Here is a 20,377-nt window from a genome sequence, read left to right on the forward strand (position 1 = left end):
CAAAACTGAGGTGGAAAAAGTTAGTATGAAATACAGTTGGGTTTCAGATATGGTACTGAAAACTCATACTGTGCTTTCCTTCCTCCCCAACTTTAATGAATAGTCACTGAATAATATGCAGAGCCAAAAAAAAAAAAAAAAAAAAAGGCAACTTCTAAATATTTGCTGCCATCTAGTGTTCACATAAAGCATAAAGTTCTTATGGATAGTTTGAAAATTCATACCTTTGCTAAAACAGTATAAATAACAGAAGTTACCTTATTAAAACAAACACTTAAGAGTAATTATGAAATAAATTATTTACAAAGTTGGGAGAAGACCTCTGTTAAGACGTAGCATATGTAGTATTCATAAAATCAATAAATAGACAAGGCGATACTTTATTAAAATAAAAGAAAAAGGAAAAAAGTTCTAAATTTTTCCAGCATTTCCTCAACCGTGTATTAATGGTTCCAACCATGGAATAATCAATAAGTAGAAATATTTACTATGTTGACATTATACTGTCTGATTGCACCAGTTGTCACAAAACACTTCTTTTTTCAAACTGTTCACATACAAATTATTATGTTGCACCCACAAAATGAAAACTTGAATACTATATTAATCCAACTCACTTTATCACTTTAAATGAAAAAAGTCATCAGCATCACAAATTTTCAACTAATTGTTCAACAGCTGGTGTCACTGAGTGACATGCATAGTAGTCTGCATGTTCATTAAATAATTTTTTTTACAAATGCTATCCCACAGACTTTATCAAGTTGAACTGTATTTCAGAGGAGGTGTTTTTGAGTTTCAAAAAAGTGTAAACAGATATAAGTAGCATGGCTTTTTGGAGGTACTTTCTGAAAAATGAAGTTTTTCTCTGTGATATTTCTAGACAGATTAGAAAAGGACATAAAAATATTACGATAATATCTATGGTATGTATTATATAATATGTAATATAACAGTAAATTTTACATATGAATGTTAATTGCTATTTTATTTGTATAATTGAGTCAGATTACATGGATGAAAAATTTCTATATATGAATCAAATATTTGTTCTTAAGGAAGAGAGCAAGGAATCTTTCTAAAAACCTAATAAGCAATTTTCTGTTTGCTTTGGAAACCGCAGTATTTTGCATTAACATTTCAGCATCTGAAGTGATTATGGTCTTATTCCTGTATGGCTTTTGAAACAATTCCTTAATGCTACTAGAATTGTCCCAAGGGGGACAGAATCTCCTCCAGTCACGTGTGACTGAAGGACTATTTATAAGTACAACTGAACTACATCAGAGTTGTCATTATCTGTTAACTCCAAATAACTTGTTTACCATCTGGACACAGCAGAAGAAAGTGAGGGGAGGACGGATGAGGTTGCTGGTCTCATGCAGGTCAGGTCAGGCCCCAGGGCCCTGGACATCTAGGGAGAAAACTTCAGTTCCCCTCAGCCTGTGCTTTGCCCCATACCCAGAGTAGCTAGCTGTTCAGTCACCCAGCTCCCAAGTGATTTTTTCAGAAGGGCTTTGAAGGAATTGTGTGTCTCTTCTGAGAACCACAAGAGTTGCCCACTCTTTCAAGGCAAAAAACAGATTAAGAGATTTGTCCAAACTAAACAAGTCACCACCTTTTACATTCCCCGGCTTCACAACAGAATCATACGAAAATGCAAGGAAAGGCACACCCCCTGGGGAGCGTATACCTTATGCCTGGCACCGCAAATACTCTTGGTTTCTAAGCTCTCTGGGGAAAGTAGCTGTCCCAGCCACAAGCTGGGGTCCAGCTGTGGATGTCAGGGCGGGCTCTATCAGGTGGAAACAATTAGGGAAGGAATGGTGACCTGCATCGTATGAGCTATTGATGATAGTTCCCAGATAAGTTAAAGTTTATGGTCTAATTAAACCACATCCCCCGCATCTTATCTTTCTTCCTGTATTTCCAGAAAATACAGTCATAGCTATTTTCTGTTTGCCAGCTGGTTAACTGACCCAGGACTCGCTCCTCTCAACTAAGCACCCTAGCCAGCTGTTTATTTTATTCCTTTTTACATTCCAGTATGCCCTGTGGCACAACTTCAGAAGAAAAGGAAAAGGGCATCTCCATGCCTATGTTGACCAGCATTAACCCTTTACTCTTCTTCCGTTCATTTTTAGAAGAAAAAAACCCCCAAATGAAACCAAAACTCAAAACAAGTCTGCAGGAGAGAATGCTCAGTGGATTGAGGTGCTGAAATACATGTTCAAAGTCTTAATTTAATACATGTTTAAAGTTAACTCAATGAAGTTGGGTGTATATCAGCTTTTCCCACTCTGTATCTTTCCTAAGAACAAATGGACTGGGACATCAAGGCCAGCATGGTGTCTCTGAGATCAGATAACAGCAAATGCTGAAGGGCCAGAAGGAGGCAATGAGAAGCAAGCACCATAGCTAGGATTACATATTGTATTGCCTCAAACATCTGAATCATTGCCTTATTCTTACTACCTAGCTATTTTTGCCAAGAGAACTGGTCCAGGTAAAAGCAACTTCATATTCTTGTGGAAACATGGAGCCTTCCCATACTTCGAACTGCTGCCTTCATTTTACTAGTTCTTTGAGCTATTGATCTGTCTACAATAAATTACAAATTTAAACAAGTCAGCTGTGCTTCTGGCCTTTAATTGGTTTCTCTTTACAACTACAGCATAAGCACTTGGATTTCCTGAATGACTTGTAATAAAAGCAGACTCTGCTCCTAAAATATGCCATTTTATTATATATCAGCACAGATTTTCTGGTGCTAACAACAGGCTCTGTTATGGCAAAGGTGACAGTGGTCACCTGCATACTGTCTAGATTTCTATAACAAATCAGTCAATAAACACATTTTGTCTCCATATAGTGCTATTGTTACTGCCCAAGGGACTGTGTATATGAAAGACGACCAAAACTGAATGTGCTTCCTAAGATATCTACTGTTCAATATGATGGCATATGTTTTAAAACGTATTTATTTTTTTCAGAATGCTGCAGCTTATGGAATAGTCATCTCAAGATAAATACAACAATTTCTAAAACACCTGTATCCTCAGAGGATTCCACTAACTTGCATCAAATCAGCATATATATAAGTTTAGACTCACTCCAATTTTAAGGAAATTATGAAGTTACTCCCAAAAAACCCTAACACAATAGCTCCTTGTAGCTACTCATAGTATTGATTTCCTGTAATCTGGCAGGCGCTAATTTTTCCTGCATGTCATGACAGAAGGATAAGTAACATCAGACATATCAGATGACAAAAAAATGGTTTCATGCCCTTGTTACTCTCTTGCTTTTCAGCATTTTTCATTGCTATTTCTACTAACAACCATTTATCACACCGATTAATGACATTGAGTGCATTTTCAGCTACTGTAACTGTACTGCAGCTACAGAATCTTCAGTAATTTAAAGCCATGAGTATAGTGTTCTTTTCAGATAACACTACCATTACATAAAATCTGAAAATAAATAGTTCTGCCTAAACTAGTTTGTCAGTTTTCTGCACTTTTCCTATCCTGTGGTAGAAGTGCTGCATTCCCCAAACCCCAAATCCTGTGGTAGAAGTGCTGCACTTAGAAGTAGTTTTTATTATACTGTACATCACATACTTCCTATATATCTTTGATTGGATAAGTTTAGATGACTACCTCCTATGAAACAGAATTATTGTTCTATTCCATTATTTTTTTCTTCTTTAGTTCTACTATTCTAACTGGGCATGAGGATTAACTTAATTTTACACATTCAATGTAACCAAATTATTTTTGCAGTGTCTAGTAGAAATATTTTTCAGATAGCTACTTGGATAAACAATTACTGTTAAAAGTCAATAAATTTCTATAGAGATTTCCTCTACTTCTGGAAGGAATTTCAGTAACATATACATACTTGAAAAGAAACTACCTAGCAGAAATACATACTTCCCTGGACAAACAAATCCTTCTCTCTTAGGTAAAAATCTAAATAAAGCTTCATGAGTAAGATTGCTTTTATTTTTGTCATTCTTATCTAAAATTGCTGCAAGTCATTGTTTTTCTTTTGGACAATTTTTAGTGTTTCATAATTACTGTAGACATTAGTATTCTAAGCTCACAGAGCCCTTTCGCCCTTGAATGTCTTGCTTTTTGTTACTATATTTTCTCTCTTCATTAAGTATCCATTGGACATACTCAGCTGGTGCTAGAAAATGGTATTTACCTTTCCAAGTCTTCAGTGATTTTTTTTTTTTTGTTAACAGCTTTTAGGTTAGTAGAGTGCTTGCTATCAAATGCACGGAAAAGAAAGAAAAAAAAGAGAAGATACTACTACCTTTAAAAACTGCTGTTAAAATCACAAGCCTGGGAGAAATTAAAATTGTTTTGTATTCTAACAATCAACCAGATCTCTTCCACCTTCAGTGTTTTTTTTTGGTGCTAAATGCACCAAAGTCAACGCTAGCAGCAGTTTGGTACCTTAATTTACTATCTAGTACAGAAACATACAAGCAGACACTTGCTACATTATAAATATTTTGTTAAGCTGTTCTAAATACTTCCTGTGAGATAAATACCTAGGACTTAAAACTAAAAATTTGCAATCTGTACAGTGGAAAAGGAGGAAGGGGAAAAGAATCCTAAAATGTAACTATAAACAAATGTGTCTTTTCTTTGAAAATAAAATTACTTTTAGATTTTAAAATTTTTTTTCCTCTGCATAAAAAGTTCAATGAACGTAAATTCACTTGTCCCTTCAACACCACCCCTCCCAAAAAACAAAGCCCTCAAAACCCCTTCCTGTAAGCTTGCATATAACTATCACCTCTGCTTTCTGGCCTTGCTGGAAAAAATTTGTGCATTTTGGAACTACAGCTCAGATCAGAGGAACAACATGCTGCCCATTAAAACCTCTCTCTCTGCTGAATAACACACATTGAAAATTAATAGCTTACATCTTATACTTTCTTAACTAAGCATTCTCAGCTGAAGAGGAAAGAAATAGGACTGGAACTCTAGGTTCATCAAGTCATATCTTCTTTTCCTCATATGCAATCACATCTTCCATACAAATACCATCACTTATTACAAAATATTCACCATAGAAAAAAAATAGACTTCTTTTATCTCCACTACTGCAAAAAGGCAGACTGTTCCAGATCTCATGTGTCAGGGTAACCTTGCTTATGAGCAGGGTGATTAATTCTTGTACTGGCATTGGTCAAAATTATCTTGTTTTGTTTTTCTTATTTACTTTTAGTTCCAGCTAGTTATAGAGAGCTGTTGTACCTCCCTTGAAACTTTCTTTTGCTAAGCTAACCAACAAGATTTTTTTAGGGTATGTCAGTAAAGTATTTTCCCCACAAAATCTGGCTTTTCTGCTGAAGCTTTGTAGAAGGAATACTTGAGAATCCTGGTATAATTCAGGTAGGCACACCAGCACATCCACACACCTTCTGGACAATTTGGAGCAATACAGACCAAGCCTGAAAAAACAGTAGCATATAGGCATCCCATTTGTTTTTCATGGTATGTCAATCATAGAGATCTTATCAGACCCAGTTCACAATAGGTGCTTATTATTCCATTGTCTTTGTAATTCTTCACTGACTTGAAGGCCTTCTGTGAGATGGGAGGACTAAATTTCTAATATTAAAAAAGTAGAAAAATAAATCCTTTGCTGTGAAGGAAAGATTATCCCACTCTTTCTTCCTTGTCTACTTCATGTATCTCAAGAAAAAGAACAAAGCTTTTCTATGAAATCTGGCTGGATTCTTTCCTAGTGAAAAGGTACACAGTATCCCAAGACCAGATCTCTCTCTCCTAACTTCTTGGGGTGCTGAACTATAGCTACAGGCAATCCCAGCCTTCACAACCAACGTTAAGATTTAAATTATTACTGCTAATGTGTAAGTTGCTATTATCCAATTTTAAAGAACTGTATATCCATCCAGTTCCACTTACAGAACATTCACAGGTGTCTATCTCCAGGCATATAAAAGTGTTGTCAAAAGGAAATGGTTGAGAGCTCTACACCTGCCCACTGCAAGTATACCATCTGTTTGTATTTCCTCTCTCCTTTGTGGTAGAAAGAAGGATGGGAAAATTGCAAATGGCTCCTTTTCATCAAGTTTGCATCCTGTGTTCTGGGGGAGTTCAGATTCTCTCTCCCTCCTTGTACTGAGACCAGTCCTGTGCCTTGAGGTAGAGAGGAGTAGCTGTAAGTGCAGACAGGTGTCATTATTTTCATTCCCCCACATTTGTGTGTGGAAATACTTGGAATACAGTTAAACCTTATTCTGCTTCTAATGTGTGACTGTACTTGGGCAGAGATTTTTCCTGTTAACAGGAACTGAAGAAATAACTTATGAGACCCACTTAAAAGAAAAAAAACAAAAACCAACCAACTAAAATCATGAATGATCAAACTTGGTCATTTGTAAAGAATCAAGGAATGAATCTTAACATTCTAAAGGGTCACTGTATCAATTTTTGTTCCTTTCCAGAATTTCCTTTCAAAATTATTATTTATGATTGAATAATGCAAAGACTTTAAAGTGATGAAAAGGTAAAACATACACAGAAATATGTAAGAATTACATAGGTAAAACAGAACAAGCATCTTAACAAAACAAGACTATTCCTAATATACCAAATAAACTTCACATCTTTCAAAGGGATAATCAGTTTTAAGATGTCACTGGACATTTGAGTTTAGGTGAACTCCTTTACTTTTATTGAAAAAACATCTGGTGCCTTTGAAAAACAGTATTGTCTTCTTCATTTAAGCATGTTTAAATTTCTGAGGTTTCCTTGTAAAAAGTGTCTGTGTGTGTATATACATATTTTTAACTGATTATTACAATAGACAGCTTTTGAATCGCTATATTTCAATGTGACAGAGGCCAGTACTTTCAATACAACCACAGCATTTTCAGAGAAAATGCATTTTAAGATTTAAACTGAAGCAAACTGGGAACTTACTGTTTATAATAAATCAGTTCTGATTACCACTGTAAAAGAGAACAAAGAGAAGAGTTCAAGCCAAGTGCATTATTCTTCCTATATTGCAGTCAACCATGTGAACTAAATTTGTTTATATACAGAAAGACATGCTTTAATTTTTTTTGTGGATTTTAATTTGCAGTTATGCAGAACACTTACTAAATTCTAATAAAGCTCTTCTGATTAAAAGGTAAATGCTGTTTTTCTACTGTTTATCTTAATGGTATTTTGACTGTACTACTTCTAATAGCTAGACTATCAGTAATAATAAAATTTTAGATATTTTTTGTGTGATAATATTGCATTTTTGTTTCAAATAATATTAATCCTTTAAAGTTTTCTAGTTTCTCTAAATGAACCAAAGGTTACCTCTGCATTTAGGTTGTCTGCAAGGCTTTCAAGAAACTGGCTTTCAATTGGATTCTGCTGAGTAAGAAGAGTCAGGTAATGACTGAGTTTATCATGAGTTGTAATAATGATGCCTTCTCCGAATTTGTCAAACTGAGGCCGTCCAGCTCGACCAAATATCTGCATGACATCTAAAATTCCAAGGTCAACAAAGGAGCCTCTTTTTGCAGCATATATTTGTGTTCCCTGGTTGAGGAAAAGTTAATAAAAATTAACATAAATACACATTAATATAATCCCAATGAGCTGAATACTGAAATTAGGCAAATATAGCATTATTTCAGAAGTGTACTTTAACTAATCCTTTCATAATCTTTGATATATTTAAATCTTTACTATACAAACTCGACTCCCACTGGAGAGAATCAGTTTAATGAGATATAAATAACATTTCAAGTCAATCAGACATTTCCCCTCCAGGCCCAAAACCCACAATAAAGATCTTGCTATCTATGCTTCTTTACAGGTTTCTGTTAAGACATATATCCACGTGCAGAGTAATGAAAGCTCTTACCTTAATAACAACAGCATGAGCAGGAAGATTGACACCCCAGGCGAGCGTAGCTGTACAAACCAGGACTTTGATATGTCCATTAGAAAACAAATTCTCAACCAAACTTCTGTCTTGCCGCAGCATTCCTGCATGATGAATACTGAATCCATCTGGAAACAGCTCACGTAACTGCTTATTTCTGGATCTTTGTACCTAAGGTGGACAAGCATAAAAATTAAATTAACTTCTAATTACAGTACAAAAAGCATTGTATTAAAAAAAGTTACAGGACCCCCCCCCCCCCCCCCGCCCCCCAGAATATTATTTTGAGTCATACGAAAGAAACTATTTCTATTAAAGTCAAACTTTTTCATCAATGCCAATATGTCATGATTTTCTATAAATGAATTTGACTTCTATTCTTACTTTCCAAAGAATATACTTGTTTAAAAGAATACTTTTATAAAAACATAGCTTCACTTAAACAGAGATCCAAATTTACTGATAACCAGTATGAACACCAAAACTGAGAACTCCCATATTGCTTTTCCTTAAAAGCAACTCTTTCAGGCCATGCAGAAAGCTAGGATGGACTTAAGGCAGCAGTCCACACACTATACTTAACATTAAGGAGGGGATACCCTTTCCCACCACCAGCCATTGCATCAGCTCAGCACAGCGTGGATTAACAAATTCATAGTACAGAATCTAACTGTTCATCTACCCCTCATTTTTACCTTCCCCATGTGTAGGAGGCTGGGATCTCAGTCTGCAAAACCTCAGGTCCTCCAGCCTCCCACTGTGTACGAGGTCTGTAAGCATGTCGCTCTTATTTCTGGGTGCTAGCTTTATCATGCTTCACCTAAACCAAATACTAACTCAAAGTTAAGGAAAAAACTAATGCACTTCTCTTCCAAACACTAAACTCTGAAACTCCAATTCCTTTGGAGTGTGTCTTCCGGAAGCAACAGGGAAGGAAAAAAGAAATTGAACCACTTCAAGAGGAAACCCAAACCACAAGAGTTCATGCCATTTTAGCCCAACGGGAACAGTCATCTCTGTTCAGAAACAAGGCTTTGGGCTAAAGCTCAAGTATAACAAAAGGTACATCTCTTTTATTGCAATTAAGATGACAGGAGGAAAGGCACAGTAACCCTGTTGTAAACTCGAATAAAGGACCTTCAACCAAGCTTATATGAGCTTACATAAGGTCAGAAAGCATGCCATATACAGTCTCTTTACCCTTGCCCCTGGCTACTGGCTTCTCAGATCTTCGTGTTTCAATGTCCCTGGTTTGCCACAAACACCTCTGATTTTCCTCCCATCTCTTCCACGTTCCTAACTGCTGCACTCACTGCCTCCCAGAATTGATCGCTGCCGAATATACCAGGAGGGTTGTGGTATCGATGACTCTAATCTTTCCCTAAAATAGATTTCTTTATTATCTTTGTCAGCAGAGGATTTCTACTTTTCCATAGACCACAATGGAGTTAAGTATTTTTTTGACCATCACTGTATTTTCAGACCTGTATATTATAGTGAATTAATTCTATCTAGATCAAGTTATTATTTTAAATCTTCACATTTACTAGTACCTGACACACAGCCACTGAAAGTTGACTTAAGGGATACAGAGTGGGTAAAGCAAAGCACAATATGGTTCACAGTACTGGCATACTGCCAAACATGAACAATAAATCTCTGCAAACACAGAAATAAATAGGGAGATGGGAATGCAATTATAAAGAAGGACATGAAAAGAAAAATATTGTAGGAAAACCACATTTCTCAGCTTCACAATTATCCAGCTTCTCAATATCTGATCTTTCCTGCTTTAGCAGTAATTATTTACTATTCATTTAAAGGAAATCAAACTCAGCTTTTAACTACACATGATTTTTTGGCAAATTTAATTAACTGCTCTAGTGCTTAAAAATGAATAAATAAGAAATTGAGAAAGTGGCAGTGCAGTTCATGAAGCTTATTCTTTATGAGCTAGAGAATAGAAACAAATATTTCACAAAGAACACAAATGCACCAGGGTTTGCATTTATAGATTATCATCAACAACTCTCACAGAGGACAGGCATGTGGAAAATTCACTTCAGCTGCAAATCTGAGAACAATTGTGACACAGAAATTTGAATTGATACCGATTACATTCAGAACATGGTCTAAGCATTTAACAATGTCATTAGCTTTTGTCTTAAATAAAGCAAATCTTCCTATGTGGTAAGACAACCATAAGAAATTTCACTTTTTTAGTAGACCTTGTTGTATTGGTGTCACATGACTATTTTAGAGGTATTAAAATAACTACTTTTCAAAAAGTGCACTTATTAAATATAAAAAATTACACTTTAAATATTATAATCTGTAGCTGAAAAAGCCAAATCTTGTTCCCAAATCTCCATAATTTAAAAATTACATGCCTTTGTTTGCAACCTGATTGTTTATGTTGTCTAATGTGATTGAAAGACCGGGCAATTTACTAATGGGAAACTAAGAAGAGTAAGATCCTGTACTATATATGGAAGGAAACTGTATTCGTTTGCAGTTTTAGGAAGTACAATTTCACCAATTTAGAGATAGGAACTTGTGAATACAGGAAAAAGGAGGAGGAAGGGAAAAAGTTTGTCACAGAAAACACATTAAGATATGGCAATGCTAGTCTTATTATAATTCAAGTACTTACAAGCTTAAGATTAATCAACCATTTAAAAATAAGTAGGTACACCTAAATGTATCCATATAGTTGCATTTAGAAAGAATATCCACACGCTCGTAAAACCTACCACACATTCTAGACCAACACCTTTGAAATATTTAATATTCACAGGTTTTGTCTGTTCATTTATTGAATCTGTAAGTGTTATAGACTTCCAGGTTACACAGTAAACAGTTTAGAGACACATTAAATAATTTTTTTTCAATGCAGATGATGATGAACTTTTTAAAATTAAATACTCACAGCCCACTTTTGACATAGGAAAAAACCAAATGCCAAGCAAATCAAATCACTAGCTATCCTGGATAATTCCATTAACTGCACAGATATTGAATTAATTTTCCTTCCATAAATTTGTGGGCATTTTAAATTACAAAGATACAAGGCAAATTAGTTCAAGAACAATGAAGTAACCCAATTTTATAAAGTTACACTTGAGAAAATAAAAAAATAGATCACATATCTCAGTGATGGCTTGGAAGACTGCTCACACAGCACATCCTTTAATGGCAACATATTTGCAAACAAAATTACTTCTAAGCTCTCGTGCCATGTATTGCATGGTTATCCTATTAAATCTGGATTTTCATGGTTGCAGAGACAACAAAACCAACAACTATTAAATAAGGGAAGTGAAACTATCAAAAGTTGTACTGCTCCCATCTTGTTCTATTACAGACTAAATGGTTTTGCGTAAAATTTATATGAAATGTTACTAAGTGCCTCAGGTGTATGCAGAAGTTGTTATTATGAGGTCTGGCACTGGTCTCCTGATTAGAATTGATTTTCTTTCCCCTCCCTTATTGCTCAAGAAGGCTGTAGATTTACGACCTTTGCTTACGTGTGTGTGCACCTAAAAGAGTACATATTAAATAAATTCCTAGTTTAGCTTGCTGCCACCTATATTTCTCCTTTAAATGTCCCAAGTTTCATGCAGTTCTTGATTAAAGACACATTAAAAATGTCACAATTAGACACAAAAAACCGTCCTGCTTAATTTTAATGAGAAATGAGGCATACATAGCAGAAAAAAAGATTTAATCAAGCTTTAGGGTATTTCAGCTAAAGACTTAAAATAAAAATAACACTCTTCCTTACCCTTTTCTTTTACCTGGTATCACAAAGGTATCATCATTCAAAAAGACTGTAAGCTGCATGCTTTTTATCTGAACTACCAATACTACGTGAATCAAAGAATGAAATTTTTAATAGGCTTATAGCTATTTTTTTCTTATTTTATCTAAAAAACCAAGTAAAAAAGAGTAATAAATCTTGATCATGAGAAGCAGCTGCCAATAAATTACTTCTTGATAAGTGAAACATCAATTTACATCTTTTCTTTAATCTCCAATTGCTACACTCATCTAGAACACACTAAGTAGATCAATCACCACTACTTGGGAAGATCAGAATTTTTTTTCTTTCTGTAAATTACTTATTTTTCCCTTTCTGCTTCCTCATTTTGAAGGTATTGTTTGCAGCTCTGAATTTTGGTGTTTTTCCCCACTAATAACACAGTTTTTGACTACCATGTATTTTCTTCCAGTAACAGAAATGGCACAGGCTATTCTAGTATTTTTCTCACGATCCCCTTACTACAGCAAAACTTCATGCTTGTGACCATAAGACTCAATCATTGTAATTTCCTTTCTGTGGAGTTCACAATAGGGCAGCACTGGCAGTTTGTTCAGAATGCACCATCATATATGTTCCCTGGTTTGAGCAATTCTGAGCAATTTATTCCCATCATTCACTCTCTGCACTGTTCTGACACCCTGGATAGTACTAGCTCTTAATTTTGAGGCCTCGTTAGCTTCACTTGATGAGTGTCGGTGCTCAGATAGCACAGATATCACAGACACCTAAACCAAACAAAGTAAGGTATCTTTTGCTGCAGCCTTCAGTGAAGGGCAGTTTTAACTAGTACTACTACTGTGTGACGAATACAATTCAATTTTTTCCAAAATAACTATTTTGTACTTTTCCTGAAGATATCCGAATGTGTAATTCTTAGGTTGATCTTCTAAATTCTTTTAATTTCCAATAAGACAAAAACCTGTTCTGCCTCATTCGTATTAATCATACTGCTGAATCTGATCTGCTGGCTCATTTAAAGAATACTGATTGTCTTTCAAAGTTTATGAGATCAAGATAAGATGGGAGCAGTTTCCATCTATTCAGGAAGTAAAGGGAGGCTGAGAAAAGCAGAATGAAAAAAGGGAAGTTGAAGAGTCCATCAATGGGCTTATTCCTGTTCCTTAAATACAAAAAACTAACGAGACTTCAGTATGTATAAGGATCAAGAGAAATAGAAGGAAATGATCAAAGGATTGCATGATCATTCACCATTTTTGCTCTTCAGAGTTTACTTCATACATATTGCATATTAGTTAATCTATGAAAGTTAAATCTTTAACTTAAGTTTTATTCTTTTATTCACAACTGCTGTTTCAAAGGGCAGAGATCAAAACTTGGATAGTGCCAATAAAACCATGAGAAGGTGTTTTTAAATATGAAGTAAAAAATATAATAAATTCTTGTTAAAGGAAAAAAAAAGAGACCCCTTAATATGCACAGTTAGAGTGAATATATGAAACCTAGAGAAAATACTAAACTATGAAGATGAACAGTAACACTATCCAACAGTTTTTGAAAGAAATTGAACATGAAGAAATACAGATTGGAGTCTAAAGAGAGAAAAAAGGAATGCATTGGAGCCACAGTGTTTTTACCTGAGGACTCTCCTTTTATTAATTAGAACATTTATTTGTATTATTCAGCTTGCACTGTCTGCATAATAGCTAAGCTATCAGCAGCTGTTTCTAGGACAAGGGTGAAGTGGCATGTTATGTGGTAACAGTAAGATTAAATTACTATTTTATTACAGAAGCAAAGAATTAACTTTGCAAGAAATTTTCCCTGAAGGATTTAAAAGTTGACTACATTTCTATGATGAATATATATTAAACAATTGGTCTTTATCTTGTATTACCTTTCATAATGCTTGAGAAACAGCATGAAATGGAAAATTAGTATTTAATAAACACGTAGTAATACACTAAATCATATATAAACAACTTGTCATGAAGCTTTTCTGTAAAGTTATAAATCAGTCACTTTTTAAAAGATACCCAACAGTTCAATACATTGGATTCAGGTAGTGCTTCTGTGTTGATATACCCTCACAATACTCCTCATTCTTTCCTGGGAACAGCAGCATTAGCTTCACTGACAGTTCACCCTGCAGCTGGTTCCTGTGAAGAACCCAAAGACTACCAAGAGCTCTCCTCAACCAAGATTACTTGCATGATGTAGCAGATCATTTCTGGATGGATGCAGGCTGGCCAATATGCTACTCCACTTAATGAGTATGCATGCTCATTCTCTACATCTTCACTTTTTTAATGTATCCAGCTATTAACTTTGTATAGTTATCCTGAAGTAATATCGCTGTCCAACACTTATTCTTTTACTGGGTTATAATTAGTAGGTACCTGGCAAGACAGTATTTGAAGAAGGTAATTCTAGCAAACAAATGTGAATCAGCCTGAATTTCTCCTGGAAGAGTCAATAATCTAATTGTCTCCCACTGGAGATTTAAGTTCACTGTATTAAAGTTAGAATTGTTTAAACCTATGAGTTACTGATCTGATCAATTTACTGAAATCACCTCAGTAAGTTCTGTAAAGTGCTCTAAAAATACCTCTGAAGGAGAAAGAAAGGAGAGTAGTGTGACTGCTTTCCTTAAACACCTCCCTCTATCAGTGTAAAGATAACAATTCTTTGAGTGCAATCATCAGAAGCACATAATTCAGGACTAATTTTCTGTAGTATAGTATTATAACTGTTTTTCTTCTGAACCTTCTCCTCTTTGTGTGTATACAGGTTTCTATTGATTTAGGGTTGTCTCCTGTCAATTTGTAATTTAGAAGTACTCATTCAGAATAGGAAACTATCCGTCCCTAGTCCTCAGTAGGCCACAGGCTATTTTTTCAGTTGTTGCACTAAAAGCAATTCTCTCTACATGCACACATAATTTTCTGCAGGGCAGACCTACCTTCAGTGAAAGTTCTAAAAATGTTTCAGGTCTATATAACAAACTGGGATTCTGTAGTTTGTAAAACAGACAGTCACTGGAGAGTGAAGTGTCAAGGAATTAATTTTTAATTTAGTTTTAATTTATTTAGACCACAGTCAGAAAAACTGTATGTAAAAGAGAAGGGGGGAGAAGTTTAGACAATTAGGAACAATGGCCAAGCAGCCTATCCAAGTTATGACTGTCTTGTTCTAACATAGTTGTATTTTTTTATTCAAGTGAAGTAATGGCCTCTTTTCTTCAAAGCGGTACAATTTTCATTGTGTATGACTACAGGTCTTGAGATGTGATTAGATGATACTTATATTTTAGTACACTCTTTTGCTTATCTTTATTATTTAGACTTTGTGGTTTACTTTTCAGCTAACTTTTCTGCTTTTTACAGGGTTAGTGTTTGTAGATGTTCTTTGAAGAAAAAATTGGGAAGCTGTTGTTGCCTTTAAAGGAAAATGAATCCTGTAAATAAGAACCAAAAAGACTTGTCTGCTTTCAAAAGTGAAAAGTGAAAACTTAAATTTTTTCTGCTAGTAAAGAAAATATGAATTATTGCTGGAACACTACCTACAAAATAACAGTAACTGTTGGGAATTTGAAATCTGGCAATTCAGTGATTCCCTGATGTACTTTGCATGATAGACGTTACTGTGATTTTTCAAAATAATGCAGGTTTAAAACGTACTTTGCAGTTGTACAAATAGGAACGTTATTCCTCATGGCTTTGCGCTCCAATCAGAGACCAGTTTTATAAAAATATCCTGCAAATCATCCTTTTCTTCTCTTTTTGATTCACAAGGAAAGGAGGTATAAGGCAGAATTTCTGGCACATTTTTCTATTGCCCTGTCCTTGCCACAACCTTAAAAAAGGTTGTTTTTTTCATCCAGTTTGCTTATTAGGTAGTGATGACTACCAGTTAAAGAATGGATAGGTATGGTGTCCAGAAATGTCTTGCCTTATTCAGTGTGCTCTTTTTACAGTACACTAAATTACATCATAGCAGCCCCATCTTCTTTCCATTGGAAAAGTTACACGGTGAACAGAGAATGAAGTAAGATTCTATGGGAGGAAGAAGAATAACAATCAGCTTAAAAACCTTGAACAAGAGGTAAACATTTAGTTTAATCTTTGATTCCTCAGTTCTATAATCTATAATGCAGAACATAAAAGTGTTTCCAGACTGACCATAGAAGCTAAGGAAATTTAGTATTGCTACAATGTTACATTTTTGAGCCAGCCAGCCATGCCAAGAATGAAAGAACCAAGAATGCAAGTTTGACCATGCACAAATGATGGATTTGCAAAAAGTCACTGAGGATGTAGACGTAGTTTCAAATTACCTCACTTAATGCCTAGCTGTTCTAAAGCAAAAAAAGGAGCTACTCACATAGACAATGCACTACCTCAACTGGAGCCAGAATTTTATAACATGGATCAAAATAACCTAACATTTCACTTCAAGCCAGGCTACGGTGCCTGTCTTAAAACCGAATGAGTTACTAGTTCTCAGATAAAAGGGTTCAGGAACTTAGAATGAAAAATGATTCCGTGAAAACACACATGGAAACAGCAGTAGACAGAAAGGAAATGTGCATTATAATGTATAAGTTTAAGCTCTACCACTGAGTGAAAATGCAGCAAAAATAACAATAATTTTCATGTATTGTAGAATGATAAGGATCTTTCTATTGTTTATAGCAAGTACAATAAAAATTATATAGGCACATTTTTTTACTACTTCTGTATGATGAAAATCTGGACTTCACGGTGAACAGAAATCTTTGCCTAAATAATCTCAAATCTTATTAGAAGAAGTATCAAAACATTTCAGCTTAGCAATAACAGGAAAATGCATATCAATTAAGATTGAATTAATTGTATAACATCACAATTTTAAAATGCACGCAAAATTGTGTAAAGCTCTGGTTTTCTTTCTCATCAATTTAGCATTAAACTGTTCTCTCTCTGGGAATAGATACATGAAATGTAAAATATAGCAAGGTATCGGTTCTTCTCCAGCCCTTGAGACAGGAAGTCCTGTCATCATATTTGTTAACCACTTGGGAGTACACAGATGAAAAAGTCATCAATCTTGGCCTGTTTTGCTGACAGCAGAAGTTTTCAGTCTGCTGTTAGAAAACTAGCCAGTAGGGAAGATACACAGCATGAAAAGAAATTGATAGAGAGAGAGACAGTTTGATGACATGCAAGGGTAGCGTTGCAACAGCAAGGATGAATTTGTACCAGTTTCAGTTTGAATACTGACATCCTCTGGAGACCTAGTTAAGCCTTTTGTTGCTGTGCATAACTGTGCAAAGATTTCAACATTTCTGCTTCAACAGGAAACTGATACTGCATGGTTTCTATAAAAATATTTGTTATATTTGAGAGCACCTCCTTTGCTTTGTAATACTCAAAACTGCCACTCTGCTGAGCTATGACAATACTGGATGCATTTTTACTCTGAGACAATGAAAGCAGTAAGTGTTTTCAAGATCTTCGCAAAACAGCTGCAGCTTATTTATTACATATCACTATGATTTTTAGTGCAACTCCTCCTCAAAGGCTATACTAAGACATCATTAACCCTGCAAGAAAAAAAAATCCATTTGTGAACATTAAGTGTATTTCTCATTTCATAATTAAACCATAACAGTCCACTACAAATTCACAGCTATGCAAAGTGACAGATCGAGGATTCTTCAGAAGAGTGGAATTTCTCTTACAAGTTTTATAGGTAATTGGAAATGTGCAGTATGAATTAATAGTCTATAAGGGTTTTCAAACTGTTTTAGACTGGCATTAGTATGTAGGACCATGAAAAGCTGAAATTTATCTTAAAACAGGAAAATAATTTTTGGAGAGGTGAACCCTAGGTATTAAATGTCTTTTAATTTGATATTGTGGCTTCATTTCTTCACTTCTCTAGCTTCTGCCCTACAGCATGGAAAAAATAAACATTACAATACTAGGCAGACATAATAATAAAAATGCAACTCAATAAAAGAGGTACAAATTCCTAAACTAAAAAAAGGTCAAAATTACACTCACCACTCATTAAGTAACCAAACTAGAACATCAGACAATGAGCAGCACCATAAAAAAAAGTTTTTTCACTGATACCTGTGTAATATGAAGACCCATAAGAAAATTCATGATGTAATTAGCATCACATAAAGGTTTTTATTTGTGTGCTAATAATATTAAACAAGTTTCAGAACTAAAGCCATTTTATTCCTCCTGTGTCTTTGCTACTTCAAAAGAATTTCAAAGAATCCTTAGTAACACTTTGTAGTTCAGTGTCGCAAAATGTTAAATCTTACAAGACAAGCACTTTCAAAAAATCTCCAAAGGATGTGAAAATTTATAGATTTTTATGTATTTTCATATTGCAATGTTCACATAGTATCATCTGATTAACTATCAGAAGTGATAATTATTTATCTGATAAAGTACTAACAGAAAAAAAAAATCTCTTAAGAAACCAATAGACCTTTGAGTGGTGGTACCAGTGAAACCTGGTTTCTTATGAATTTTATATTCCTTGTGCCCCTGTCCCAACTCAAATGCAAGCCCCATCAGATTTCCATAACCTCATCTCTCTTGGAATTATCTCCTTGCCTTACTGTTTCCTAAGTTTTTCCACCGTACCCTCTGGACTAAAAAATACATCTTAGAAATGACATCTGTAAGACTTACTCTGATTATCAACACTACCATCTGATTATTACTAACACCTTTGACAACTGTGTTGTCTTTTTTGTTAGTTTTATTCCAAATTTCTAGCAGGCTGCTCTCTGAAGTTCTGCAACCTCAGTGCAGAACTGTGAAGCCTGTGGACTATTAAACATCATTCAAAGTCAGTTTCAAAGGTAACATGATGTCTTCACACACCTAAAAGGCCACAGAAGAAGCACCTAATAAGTGATGAAACAAGAAGGTTTATATTACTATGCTCTTTTGGCCAGCAGACTTGGGAATTTAGAGACAGATTGTCAGTTAAACTGAGGCAACTATTAGGCTTGCTGCCAGAGGAAACCAGCTGATGGAATAAAGGAGCACTGTGCAGTCACCTCCACAGAGCTCGATTTTACAGCCAGGTCCTGTTCAAATGTAGGGTATTTTCCCCACAGGCCTCTGCTAAATTATGAGAGTCCTTGTAGTTTTAAACACTATCTAGTGGGAAAAAAAAAAAAAGTTTTATTACCCCCCCTTAAAAAAAAATAATCCCCTCAAATCCAGCCTTTATAGTCCCAATATTTTATGTCACCTTCTAACATTGTTTCATACTTCATGAAGCCTGCAAGACAATTGCTTTATAAAGTTTAAAAATCACAGAGATGAAGACAACTATGTATCATTAAATTTGGCTTTGAAAGAATGTTTTCTACATCTACAGTTCTTTAAGCATGTACCTAACACATATACCTCCTCTCCAAGGCCAGTATTTTGAGCAAAGGATGACTTATTTTCTTGAGCAAGTAATTTTTATAATATACTGTCCTGGTTTCAGCTGGGATAGAGTTAACTGTCTTCCTAGTGAGTGGAGTGAGTGAGTGGCTGTGTGGTGCTTAATTGCTGGCTGGGGTTAAACCACGACATATATTTACAGAGATTTGAGAAAAAATATTGCATTGACGTTAATTCATCCATCTGCTTTGTCTGGGGTTTGTAAACTTGATTAGAAATCCTGTGTCAAAACGGAGAAGCTCGCTATTGTTAAGATACTGTAATTCACATACCATTATTTTAAAGCAGGCTACACAGTTTCTTCAGCAAGCTAACTTTAAATGTCTTACCCACATAACAGATAGATCTCAGAGGGAATTTAAGAAAATATCTCACGTATCAAACATACCATGGAGACTAAATTACCTGGTACGGGAAGAAGTAATGAGATTTTTACTTTCTCACTTAATGCAGTGCATAGCAGCACAAAACAGGTGAGAGGAGAGCTGCTGTGCTGCTTCCACAGTCCGTCTCCAACCCTGATTAGTTTCCATTTTTCATACTGTTTACTTATCATGCATACATTAGTGCTAATGACTGTTCAAAAGTGTTAGATACCATACTGTGAGCTTTGTTTTCTTTAATCTTTTAATTATATTAACAGTCTTTCTTCTGTACAGTTAATAGTCAGAAAGGAAACACAGAAGCTATGCTTACCTATAACACTAGTGTTATCTCTACTACCCCTAGTGACCACTCACTAGAGGAAAACCTACTGAACCTGTTTTCTGTGATAATATCAGCCAGCCTTTCTGATCAGATTTATAGGAAGAGACTGATGACTTATAATTCTTGGCATAGCCTTTTCAATCTTGAGATCAACCTAGAAAAGATTTCCTATTCTATTTCTTTTTTTGAGGAGGCATCACTTGAGATAACTAGATAGTTCCATCATACTTGTTTAATCTGCACGCTGTTAGAACTGAAGAGGGCCATCTAATGCTATCTGATGCAGAGAAATATCTCTAGAAAGCAAAGGAACTGCCTGACCATTTGAAAGAGACCACTTTGCCAGCAGCTTGATATGGCAGGGTTCAGTTTGAGACTGAAACGCTGTAGATGTCTGCATGCAGATCTGTACAGCTGCAATAGGAGTCTGAGCACCCTTCACAGCCCATGGGCATCAGGCAGCAGGGCTCGTACAGCATTTCTGCTC

General features: G+C 35.2%; 1 protein-coding gene across 5 annotated transcripts in view; it reads right to left on the reverse strand.

The window, feature by feature from the left end:
* ASCC3 (activating signal cointegrator 1 complex subunit 3) overlaps nucleotides 1-20,377 on the reverse strand; it is a 278,562-nt gene that overhangs the window by 96,346 nt on the left and 161,839 nt on the right. For 4 of the 5 annotated variants that reach the window (XM_049818318.1, XM_049818319.1, XM_049818320.1 and 1 more), the window contains 2 exons: nucleotides 7,915-8,106; nucleotides 7,362-7,586 (listed from right to left, as the gene is read on the reverse strand). In XM_049818318.1, coding sequence (XP_049674275.1) covers nucleotides 7,362-7,586; nucleotides 7,915-8,106 — 417 coding nt within the window. Of the gene's footprint in view, nucleotides 1-6,971; nucleotides 7,001-7,361; nucleotides 7,587-7,914; nucleotides 8,107-20,377 lie in introns of all 5 variants that reach the window. The other variant, XM_049818322.1, reaches the window with a different exon arrangement.

Source organism: Accipiter gentilis, chromosome 15 (assembly GCF_929443795.1).
Source record: "Accipiter gentilis chromosome 15, bAccGen1.1, whole genome shotgun sequence".
NCBI classification, from domain to species: domain Eukaryota; kingdom Metazoa; phylum Chordata; class Aves; order Accipitriformes; family Accipitridae; genus Astur; species Astur gentilis.